Below are 12,732 nucleotides of genomic sequence, written 5' to 3' on the forward strand. Positions count from 1 at the left end.
CGTTTCCTCGCTTTCTTCCACCACGTGTTTCAGCGTTTTTTCTTTTCCACACATCCTGCATTTCCCCTCTTCTTCTCTCCTCCAATATTTATTGCCCCTTATCTCATTTCCTAGTCTGAACCTTGCAGTAATTCCTAGTGATCCTCTTCTGTAGTCTCCTCTATCAGTCAGGTACTCCGGGATTTCTCCTTGTTTTTGTAGAATTTCTTTAATCTCCCTTGCATATTTTGAGTCTCTCATCTCCTCTCTCTACTTTTTCCACTGCGTGACTTTGTTTATTCTTTCTATCTCTTCTTCTATCCCTTCTTCTTTTACTTTCCTGATATATTCCACCATTGAGATTCCGCATTTTTCAAGTTTGTTTTTCCTCACGTTTTTCTTCTTCCCCTCCACTCTCCTCTCTCACCCTCTGCCTTCAGTGTTTTCCAGCATTCTCCTAGAATTGTATTTTCTTTTGCCCTTCTTAGCTTTCCTTCATAGTTAATCGCTCTTTTTCCTATCCCTCGTTTACAGGTTGAACCGTTTTGTCTCCCAATGGATCACATGCGCTGGTATTGTTCTCTCCAGCTTCAGTACCCATTTCACGTATCTCCTTTGTACCTTTTCCAGATCTTCTTGGCTTTTCTAGCCCCATATTCCATTACGCTTTGAACCAGTGCTTCGAAAAGTCTCATTCTCAGCTGCCAGTTTTCTCTGAGTGTTAATTCTGTTATTCCCCATACCGTGCTTATCAGCGAGTTTGCCTTCTTCTTCATTTTTTTTATCTACTCCTCTTCCTTCCCATTTTCCTTCATCGTGTATCCCAGATACTCAAATTTCTTGACCACTTCTAATTCCTCTTCTTTCCATTTAAAGCTCTCGTCTTTCTTCCCCCTTCCTTCGTTTTTATACATCATTACTTTTGTTTTTTCCGTGATTAGCTCTAGCCCTTTTCTTTCCACAACCTTCTTAAATTTGTTCAGCATTTGCTTTAGTCCTCCAGCGTTTGTTGCCAGTAACACCACATCGTCTGCATATGATACCGTCCAAATTTTCCTTCTCCCCAGTACTATCCCTCCCTCTTGAATCTTGCTCATCTTTCCTTCCAAGTCCGCCATTACCACATTGAACAACAACGGGCTTTTTTTATTTTGTCGAAAGCTGCCCTTATACCCGCGAAACATGCGTATACCTTTCCTCCTTTATTCCTGAGCTCCAGCTCTACCGCTTTGCTTACTACGTATATTGCGTCCGTTGTACCTCTCCCCTTTCTGAATCCCATCCGTGTGTCGCTAAGTCTTTCCTCTTCTTCCAGTTTCTTCTCCATTCTACCCCTTATCAGCTCTGCGTATATTTTATATCCCGAGCCCATCAGGATTATTCCTCTGTAGGTTTTACATTCTTCTTTATTTCTTTTTTTGTATATCGGTGTTATCGTCCCTTTTTTTTATTCATCTGGTAATCCCTCTCCGTCCCGTATTTTCCTTAATATCTCTGTAAGCTCGTCAATTAGCCACTCTTCCCCATATTTCCACGCCTCGTTCCGGATTCCATCTTCTCCCGGGGCCTTCCTCTTTTTCAGTTTTCTTATAATACTTCGCACCTTTTCTCTTTTAATCGCGTCTTTTTATTCCTCCTTAATCGAGTGCGTCTCGTCTGTCTCCTCTCTCCTCCTTTCCCCGTGTTTTTCTCTCTTCCCTAGTTGCCCTTTGAAGTATTCTATCAATTTTTCTCCCTCTATACCTTCATCTACTTTCACCCTTTTCCCTTTCCTCTTTCTTTTAACTAGGTTCCAGAACTTTTTCCCTGTCCGATCCTTTTTTGCTCCTTTTACCTCCTTCTCTAATCCTGCCTCTTCCTTCCTCCTGTACAATTGCCTCAGTTCCCTTTTGACCTGTCGATATCTTTGGTTACTCACGTTTGCTCTCTTTAACTTTCCTTTTTCCTTCCTCATTTCCGCCTTCTTTTGCCTACATTCCTCATCCCTCCAGCCCTTCTCCTCTCCTTTATTTTATCCCTTTTCTGGTTTGCAGCGCATTTCTGACTTTAATTTTTAGTCCCCTCCATGTCTTCGCGGTCCTCCCTCTATCTAGCCATTTCCTGTATTCTTTTATCGCCTTCTCCGACCATCGCCCCCTCCCCTCTTTCTTCTTTCGTTGCCTCGCTCTCCGATGTACACCTCTCAGCTGCTTCTTCCTCTTCCCCTTCTACATTTTCCTTTTTTCCCTTTTATTCTTCTCCTCCTCTTCTAGACTTCTTTCCTTTCTTTTTTCTCCTTATTTTTCTTCCGTGCTGAAGCTTTCCTCTAGGTTGCGCTGTTTTAGTATCTTTCCCCCTCCTCTTTTTCCTCTTCCGCCTCTCGGTGTACTGTTATTTCCTCTTCCTGATTCTAGTCCTCTTGGCACTGATTCAAATCCTCGCGGGGTTCTGTATTTCTCTTCGTTCCTCTCGTCTCCCTTTGTCCCTATTAGTTCCTGGCTCTAAATTCTGCTACCCCAAAAATACTGCAAATTGCAATCACCTCCTCTACTGCGTCTGACGCTTCCAAGCGCGCCAAACCAACCTCCGCACACACACACAAACACACACACACACACACAATTTCATAGAAAAAGTTTAATAAGCATATTACTGATTTTTTTATCAATTTTTGATTAATTTTAACGTAATAATCTTTTATTTTTTTCTATGGCATTTAAACCAAAACCCCTCATTCATATCATAACTAATGTACTTTTAAACAATATCCTGGAGTTTGAGCTCATTTGGGCCATTCGTTCTCTTGGAATCTTACGGTCAGTGAATCATGGACTCCCTACTATACGTAGGTATAATAGAGGTATATAGAAGGTCTAAAACCATCAAAATAAAGGTTATTATGCCTAAGATTAGTAAAAAAAATTTGGTTCATTTCAATGATCCAAGTTGGCGTCGGGAGGCAATGAGCCGCCCGATGCCGCTCTTAATAATAAGTACTTTAAATGTCATCCAACCAATAAAGTAAGTGCAGTAGTGTGCATAGTTTGTGGTGATTTCTATCACACGAGCGAATTTGTGTCAAATTATAACTCTGGAAGTCCTGTGAAATTCCTAAACAGCTCATTTGTAATCTGCCAGGAGCACCCGAATTTTGCTCTAACCTCTAAGCTACCATATGGCACGCTTAATCAGCAGGCCTGCGAATTCATCGCATAGCTGAAGTATGAAAACAGAGAAGAAGTCAAACGTGAGATATTAAATGACATCGAACTCAGCAAGAAACAAGACGATGAAAACAACAGTACTATTGATGATTATAGTGAAAATGAAAAACTAAAAATCGAAAACAATTTACTAAAAGAATTATACAAGGAACTACAAGGTAAAAATCAACTACTAAACGAATTACTAATTAAAGAAAAACAAAGAATCAATAACACTGATTTTAACAAAGTTGAAAGTGATTGATATAGACAAAGTTTATAATAATGATAGAGATTTTGAACAAGATATTAATCAAAGAAATTTCAGTGATTTTGATGAAAAGTGCAAAGTTTTACATATGTACGAAAACGTGAAATCTAAAACCATGTGTGCTATACTAGAAGTTACACCAGCGATTTATAAACATATAAAAGAAAACAAAAACAGATTATTCATTGGATATCAAAATTGTAGAGTTTTTGACATCATAAATACAAATCCATGCTACAAATGTGCTAGATTTGGCCATAGTGGCAAAAACTGTAGGAACCAAGCCACGTGTTACCAATGCGCGGGAGATCACCCAGCTGCTCAGTGCAATAGTGAAACAAATAAGTGTTCAAACTGTGAATTTAGCAATAAAAAATATAAGACAAATTACAACATCAATCATAGTGCCATAGATAGTGATAATTGTGAAGTTCTAAAACATAAAATAAAAAAATTCGTTGAAATGACAGACTATCCAATTCAGCCTACTCACCAAAGATTCCTCGGTAAAGTAGAGCGCACATTTTCGCGACAAATGGTAACACGTACAAAAGCAAGATTAGCAAGTGCTACATCAGCAGGGTCATTAAGATCGCCCATACAAACAGTACCATCCAAGAATACTAAGAAAAGGTAATGGATATAGACTTTCCAAAGGATATCCTTAATCAAGAATACAATTTTGATAATATAAACATGTTAAATAGGCACTTGTTAAATGATAAAGAAATAATTTTGTATATTAATATAAGAAGCTTAAATGCAAATTATAACAAACTACTTGTTTTTTTAAACAGCCTAGAAGTAAAACCGTGTATTATTGTTTGTACTGAAACTTGGAATCTTGAAAAATATGAAATTTTTAATATAAAAGGCTATAAAATGTACTACAATGATAGTAGAATAAATAAATCAGATGGAGTAGCTATATACATAAGTGAAAACATAATTGAAACAACAGAAATCATTCAAATAAACAATCTCAAGATTATCAACTCTAGAATTACTTTAACAAATAATAAAGAAATAATATTATCAGCAATTTATAGATCGCATGATATGCACAAAACAGAATTTTTATTAAACATCAAAAACCTTATAAAACTTAACAAGAAATATAAAAATAACTTAATAATAGGAGATTTTAATTGCGATATTTTTAATCAAGATGTGGTAGACCAGAAATTCTTACAAGTATTTCTAGAGAATGGGTATTACCCGGGAATAACCAGCATAACTAGACCATCGACTACTAATATAAATAAGGGCTCTTGCATAGACAATTTCTTTATTAAGCTAAGCAAGATAAAATACAAAACTTTCACACTCAGTGTCCCTTTCAATGATCATTACCCAATAATGATATCGCTAAAGGGCACTAAAAACAATTCTAGTCATGAAGAACATAAAAAGATAAATTACAACAAGCTATGGAAAGCTGCAGAAAGGGTAAATTGGTCAGACATCTTATTAATGTCAGATCCAAATCTGGCATTAAATGACCTAATTCTAAAAATCGAAACGTGCACAAAAAAGGCTGAATATAAAGTGCGAAAGAATAATCACAATAAAATGAAACCAAGAAAAGACTGGATAACGAAAGCAATAACGATATTGTGCAATGAAAAAGAGGAACTGTATAAAATATGGAAAAGTGATCCTAGTAATCTAACAAAAAAGAAGCATATAATAATTATGTCAAAATACTTAATGGAATTATATACAAAGCAAAAGAAGAATTTGATAAAAAACAGATAGAAATGAATATGTGCAATCAAAGGAATTTGTGGAAAATTATTAATAATAAAATGGGTAAGAACCCTAAAAAGTGCAATAACATTAATTATATTATAAATAACAACAAAAAAATCACTGATGCAAATGAGATGGCCGAACATATGAACAAATTCTTTTGCGATATAGGTAAGCAGTTACAAGGCAAAATAAATATGCCAAAGAATGAGAAAATAAAGATGCCAAGCATGAACAACAAAAGTATTTTTATACACGCAACAAACTATAAAGAAATACATGAAATAATTAATAATATGCAAATAAAAATGGTGGAATTGATGGCATCAATACTCTGACTTTAAAAACAATACACGAGTATATTTGTGATCCTCTGGGTCACATAATAAATCTGAGTTTGGAAAAGGCAATATGGCCAGAAGCTCTAATTATTCCTTTACACAAAGCTAAAGAAAAATATCTACTAAACAATTACAGACCAATTTCGCTAATATCTAATATTGCAAAAATTTTCGAAAAATTGTTACATAAACGTATACTAAATTTCTTTGATGAATGTAGCTTGTTCTCAGATAAGCAATTTGGTTTTAGGAAAAACAGAAGTACTAAAGATGCCCTCTACCATATAACAAATCAGATATATAATCAACTTGACAAAAGCAGTCCTATCGCAATCACTTTCCTTGATCTTGCCAAGGCGTTTGATACGGTGGACCATCAAATTCTCCTTGACAAGCTATATAACTATGGAATTAGAGGAATCAGTCATGAACTTATAACAAATTACCTAAGCAATAGAAAACAAAGGGTAAAAGTAAATAACAAAGTAAGCCATTTCAATACTCTAAGCATGGGTGTACCTCAAGGTACTATTCTTGGGCCATTACTCTTTATCATCTACATCAATGATTTACTAGTTATAATGCCAAACAACACACTTTTATCTTTTGCTGATGACACCGCAGTTATAACTGCAGGTAATGATTGGCAAGAGGTTGAAGCAAAAATGAATAACCGCCTTGACAATATAGCCAACTGGCTGGCATTAAAATAAATTGTCACTTAATACAGAAAAAACTGTATACGTAGAATTTGGTAATACCGCTACTAGTATCCCAAAAAATCTAAACATAAATATTCATGGTAAACAAATACAACGAGTTGATGACGCTAAATATCTAGGCGTTATTTTCGACAGCAACATGAAATGGGATATTCATATTAACTACATATATAACAAAACTAAATATTTAGCTTTTTTGTTTTACAAGCTTTCAAGAATTATGTCTACCGAGAATTTGAAAATGCTATATTATGCACTGTTTCATAGCATCACCTCTTATGGCATCATAGCCTGGGGTGGTGCATATACAAGCACAATTGGATGTCTTCAAAGTCTACAGAACAAACTACTCAAAATAGTAAACAAGAATAAATTCTTAGTTGATAATCAACCACTTAATTTGGAACAAACTTTCACATATGAATCACTGATGTACCATTATATAGAACTATTTAAATTCAGATAAAACCACTAGGCACAAAAGTATACAAATTCCCAAACGTCGCAGAAAGATAAGCATAAAAAATAGCTATATAAGAGCTTTAACAACCTTCAACAAATTACCAAAAGAACTTAAGGATTTAACAAACAACAACATCAGAAAGGTCAAAATTAAAAAGTGGATCAAAGAAAACAGCCTATAATGCAAAATAAAACTAATTCGTCCATAACAACAAAAATTGATTGTCGAAGAATAAATTACTTTTTTAACTCGAAGTGTTGTCTAGAACAACATATACAACCTAACTGCAAAAATATACAAAATAAGGAATTTTCACTACCTCTAACAAAGAAAATTATTGAATATGCATATCCTACATTGGAAGTCCATTTGATAAATTGAAGCTTAACATACGAACATACATATGCGCAAATAACATGTGTATACTGCACCATAATCGCTCTCATCGTCGAATATCTAACTACAATTGAAAGAAAATGAATAACCTAACTTCAGAAAATAAAAGAGCTATCGAGCAGATAGCAAATAAGATTATAAAAACGTGGAAACTCAAAACAGAAAAGAAACAGATTATTAGGACTACAACAACGGAAGGTTTTCAAGACTACTCTAGGAAATGCAGAGAAACAAAACAAACAACTTATGCTGGCAGAAAACTGTGAAAATTGTGACGTACCCAAACCCTCTATTACAAAACACATACATTTTGTTAAACAGGAGCAAAAGGTAGAAGATGATAGTATAAAACATATTAAGGAGATAAAAAAACCAATCGAATCAGTATTTACTGAGATTGATAAAATGGTTGAGAACAATAATACGAAAGCTTTACTATCAGAGGTGGCGGCAGCACCTGGGCAGTCTATATTTCAGTTAAACAATATTCGCATGTCATATGGTGATCTTAACTACCTAGGCTCAAATAAAGCAATATTTTATCTCGACAGAGGAATGAGGGGAAAGCAAATATTCACAAACTCGATGGATAAGCTAAAAATACAGCCACCACATAAAGACATCGTAGTTATAAACGAGATAGTTTTCACAGCGCCGTGCAAATGTGACTCTGCAAATCAACATAAAGAACTGTTCCCACATTATAGAGTAACTTGTGCTGTTGGTCTTACATGTCCTGCAAGGCTTAATAGCATGGAGAGGATCATTTTTGCAAGGAGCAGAAATGCGTCAACTCAGAGTTTCACGACAGCAAGATCTATGCTAGTGAGATATTGGTGAATGAGAGAAGATTTGAAAGAAGACTTGCAACGCTGGGTTGTTCTGGTAGATATTTCAAACACTGCGGAGCAACTAGCAAATTTTCCTCTGCTGGATTACTTTTATGTAATGTTTTTGTATAATCGATGTATTTCAATCTATTGTACTTACTCTGGATAAATAAATAAATAAATAAAAAAAAATTAATAAATTTATGTAAGTATTTATAAATTTTTAATGAAAAGTGTTGATTTTAATTTTAAAGGTGGTGTGCCACCTTAATGTGATAACTTTCTATCTATCTGTTATCAAGGTTTCCACATTTCATTTTAAACACCTCAAACATTTCTACCAGGGTTATGAGTTATGACTGTTTTGAGGGTTATGAATTTAAAGCGCGGTTCTGATCTCGTTGCCTAGGCAACCAACCAGCAACCAATCAGAATCACGTATTAAATGCTTCACAACAAAGGCCATCATTTTTTAAAGTGAGGATCCGTAATTCGTGCTAATTAACTTGTTTGTCTAGAGTTTTAGACAAACTCTAGATTCTAGATTCAGTCATATTTCTTCGATAAAAGTTATGCCAAGACTAATTGGCATCTTCGGCATAGTATGCTAAAGGCATAGAAAATTGCCTGGCAATTTGACATTCATGCATTAAGAGTTTATACAGCGTTGGATTAATTCGACACCATGGATACGTTTTCTAGTACAGTTGATATGTATTTACAGAACTTATCCAACTCGTCTAATTTAAACTTCTTTTTGTATTTAAATAAAGGAAATATAGTTACAATATTTTTAACCAAATCTTCATTAATTTTCAATGACCTTGCAAATTTCTTCGGATCTTTAAAATATCTACGAGCTACATTTTTTGTATTTGTTGTTCCATGGCTTTGTAATACTTGGTCCACCTTAACTCCGAAATCGATGAAAATTTTTTTCTGCACATCTCTTTTTCGAATTTGATGTCGCTTTAAAAATTGAAGAATGTATAAATTAATAAAAAAACATTAATACAATTTATTGATTAATGAGGTGTTTGCTTAAGATTCTAAATAAAACACTATGCACAACATTATTATACACGCACCTTTTAGTGTTTTTCGAATATCCCACGTTTTGAATGGCATTCTATAAGAAAGGTTTAGGAAATGCTCAAATGTATTAATTTCTGCGTGCAATTATCCCAAACCATACTTCAGTGATTTAGCAGCAGGAGTGAAATTATTGCTAAATTCCCCAAACTGATGAGGCTTTATCCTACAAATTGGTCATCTATTGGTCACTCTATTTCCCACTATTACATATAAAAATTTACCATCAACAAGGGTTTGTGTAACTTCATAAGTTACCCAAACGTTTTTTCATTGGACGGACTAAATTTATAAGAACTGAGATTCTTTATTTCATTTTCAAATCGATTGTATTTACGTATGATCGAATCATCTGTTTCTTTTTTGAGGGCAATCCTTAATGGTCGACAAAGCCTTAGACTCTGAGGAATCGGATTGATCCATGATTTTTTATCAGACTTATTAGAACTTATTTTAATGATAATGAAGCTTGTAACGAAGAGGGACTGCTCGGAAGCTTCGCTTTCATTTACAGCATCCTTACATTTTTTATGTACATTTTTATCGTCTGTAGAACTATCGAACCCTACAGATACAGAAAGCTTTAAATCATGAAAGTCGTTGACACTCCAATCCAAAGCCACTGCTTTGCAAAGTTGCTCACTAGTTTTATTTAACATCTCCTACAGGATACCACAACCTCGGAAATATCGTAACCATTTGGTAGACATTCTGACAAAGCTTTGGAAATTCCCGGATAGCAGAGATAAATGGGAGCATTTCTCTCCTAAAAATTTTTATTCAAGTTTTGCTTTAAATAAAATGCTGACTCACACTGTTGGTTATTCCCATTTTACGTTTCATTAAATAAATCAGTATCGTCTGTGTGTGTCAAAAAAATTTGATTCTAGCCTTCTGCAAGGAAACATTTTTAAGATAAATTTTTTAATTTATTCATCCTTTTTAAAATAGAAATTTTGGCATTTCTCCGTTTTTGTCTTTTTTTGTGTAAAAGTAATCATATGAAATTACTCACGATTTATTCTCATATATTTGCATCTAACTTTAATATAAAAAAAAAAACAACAACAATATATTTTCGAAAAGATGTGCATTTATTTGTCGGAATTTATGCAGTGATGAAACTGTGATTTTATTTTCCTTAGTTATTAACCTAAATTTATCAGCACGTTCCCATCTATATAATTTCTAAAGGTTCAACATTTTTAAGACCCAAATGTTATGTTAAAGGTTAAAAATTTGTGAAAAAAAAATTTGTATGGCCCAAATTTTAAGAACAAAAATTCGTAAGCCTTGTATCTTTTAAGGCCCCAACTTTTTATGGTCCATCATTTTTTTATAAAAAGAAAACGTAATATCTAAAAAAAATGATGACGTAGGGCTGGTGGCCCGGAGAACCGGAGAAAAATCGTTCCACGTTAATATAATGTAAGATAAGATAAGATTTTTCAACATTATTGATGTTATTTGTTTTGCAATTTTTTATTTTTGTGTTTTTTTTTATTTAAGCTTATTATTGTAAGACAGCTCCTTCGATCGAGGGACTTATGCATTCGTCTATGCGTTTGCTCTTCTACACGCGTACATAGCATATAGCTCAGTAGCGCTGCTGCTGTCTCTTATTTTCCGTTTCCACCTGTTCTTGTTCCTCCAGCAATTGCAAAAATCATTTATAATAACATTAACTGTGAATTAAAATAGCTTATCAATTATTTGCATTTCCTTTACTATTTAGTAAGAAGTAAAATGTGAAGTTCATAAATTCTAAAAAAAAGTATCTAATACAAGATTTGCAATTTTGTAAAGTCTAAAATAAACTGTACACTTTCAGAAACATGTAGCATGCTAAAATCATAATTTTTTGCGATTTTTAAAAATATTTTAATTTGTATTGTTATTATATTTACCCTTGAAGTTTGTAACGGGGCTGACTGGCGTTAAAAACACGTGGCCGCGAAGATGCCGTGCGTCACCCTGTAAAGACTTTACTCTTAACTAAAAATTTTTATAATTTTGCGAAAATAAGATTATCGCAATATTAATTAAATATTGTACAATCCAGTAGCGATGTTCTCTGAATAGTTGCAGTAATATTAATGAGTTTCCGTTCAATATTGTGAAATCTGGCAATCTTCAGGCATTGTTCACAAAATATTGGGACCTGTGTGGGAAAAAATCAACTTTGCAATAGAAAAGCGGACATTTTGGTGCGTGGTTATATTGCCTAATAGTTACAGCAATGTTGTTCTAAGCACTGGCAATATTGCAGAATCTAGCGAGTCTCACAATGCAATATACAGGCAACGGTGCCAAAATATCGGGTGCTATAGAGGTGGTTGCTGCCTGTTGTCGACATCCTGTGCTATACTTCGATTGCGCAACATTTGAGCAAAATTTTAAATATTATTGAAACTGATGATTTTAATAGAAATTTTTACATATATTACATATATTCAAGCATAAATTTTATTCTTGGTCCTAAAATTTTTTTTTTTACAGGTCTATTCATTTGCTTAACACGGATCCAATCTTGAAATGCTTTAGTAATTCTACTCTTCCTTACGTAGATGCACAACTAAGCGAATGTGCAGATTTTGAAATGAGAATGGGTGACTGTTTAGAAGCTTATGGCCTCAATAAAGGAAAAACAAAATGTGAAGACTTTATATCTGATTTAAGAGAATGTCTACTCAAAGGAAAACAAAAACAGCGCGTTGTATTAATGAGAAAAGAACATGTCAGGCAGTATCAAAATGGAGAAAGAGAGTCAATGTTTTCAAAAACTCCAAATTATAATGCTTACTAAATAGATTTATTTCAATTTTAGTTGTTGTAATGCAAGACAAAAATAATACTGATCCCAATTAATTATTATATAAATAAAATTTAAATTATAATAAATAAGCAAACTTTTGTTTTTAAATTACGCTTTAAAAGTTTAGCCATTTTAATTTTGCAGGAATGTGGATAATCTATTTTTATGGTCTTCTGCTCTGCGCTTAAATTTTCTTTTATGTAAAACATCTTTAGCCGTGCCTTTGGATGTGATCAGACCAAGATATTGTGACTCGAAAACGTCGCGATCGAGTCCCACATTTCCCCAATTGCTGAGTATAGCTCGGGAATCATAGCGACGGGATTTATGTACTCGACTGTAAAAAATACTCTGTAATAATACAACTCTGTGAGTAGGAAATTAAGGGACTTAGAAGGCCTAAATTGGCCTTCTAGTTCCCTTAATTTCCTACCCTTAATTTCCTAATACCTTTTTATAGTGCGAAAGTTCCTGTATGGGTCCCAGAATGGCAGGAATGAAAAAACTCGATCAGCTCGAAAGGCTCGAGTAGCTCAAAAATTCATCTATCTCAAATATTTCATGTCGTTAAACTCAGCTGTGCTGCTTGCCACTGGGTATCTGTATTTAAAACATTTTTACCGAGTTTTATCTAAATAGAATCGATTCTAGTTAATCATTCAAATTAAAATATTTATAACTATAAACATGAATAATAAAAATGCCTACCACCTTGTTGGGCAATGGCAATCAAAAAGGTTAAAAAACATCCATAGTTGATAGGCATAGGGGAGATGCGCCCAGTAGGGATACCCTTAGCTATTTCGGGCATCACTTTTAATTGACACGATGAAAGTTCAAATACGAAATTTCTAAGTGTTTTCTAGTCCATTTTTCATAAGTAAAATAA

The 12,732-nt window shown here is 33.9% G+C and overlaps 1 protein-coding gene across 3 annotated transcripts in view; it reads left to right on the forward strand.

The window, feature by feature from the left end:
* Ndufs5 (NADH dehydrogenase (ubiquinone) Fe-S protein 5, 15kDa (NADH-coenzyme Q reductase)) overlaps positions 1-11,937 on the forward strand; it is a 41,255-nt gene extending 29,318 nt beyond the window's left edge. For 2 of the 3 annotated variants that reach the window (XM_031925103.2, XM_031925102.2), the window contains exon 2: positions 11,528-11,937. In XM_031925103.2, coding sequence (XP_031780963.1) covers positions 11,528-11,834 — 307 coding nt within the window. In that variant the 3' untranslated portion in view covers positions 11,835-11,937. The remainder of the gene's footprint in view (positions 1-11,527) is intronic. The other variant, NM_001161826.1, reaches the window with a different exon arrangement.
* Positions 11,938-12,732: the final 795 nt, after the last annotated feature.

Source organism: Nasonia vitripennis (genome assembly GCF_009193385.2).
Source record: "Nasonia vitripennis strain AsymCx chromosome 2 unlocalized genomic scaffold, Nvit_psr_1.1 chr2_random0005, whole genome shotgun sequence".
Classification (NCBI taxonomy): Eukaryota; Metazoa; Arthropoda; class Insecta; order Hymenoptera; family Pteromalidae; genus Nasonia; species Nasonia vitripennis.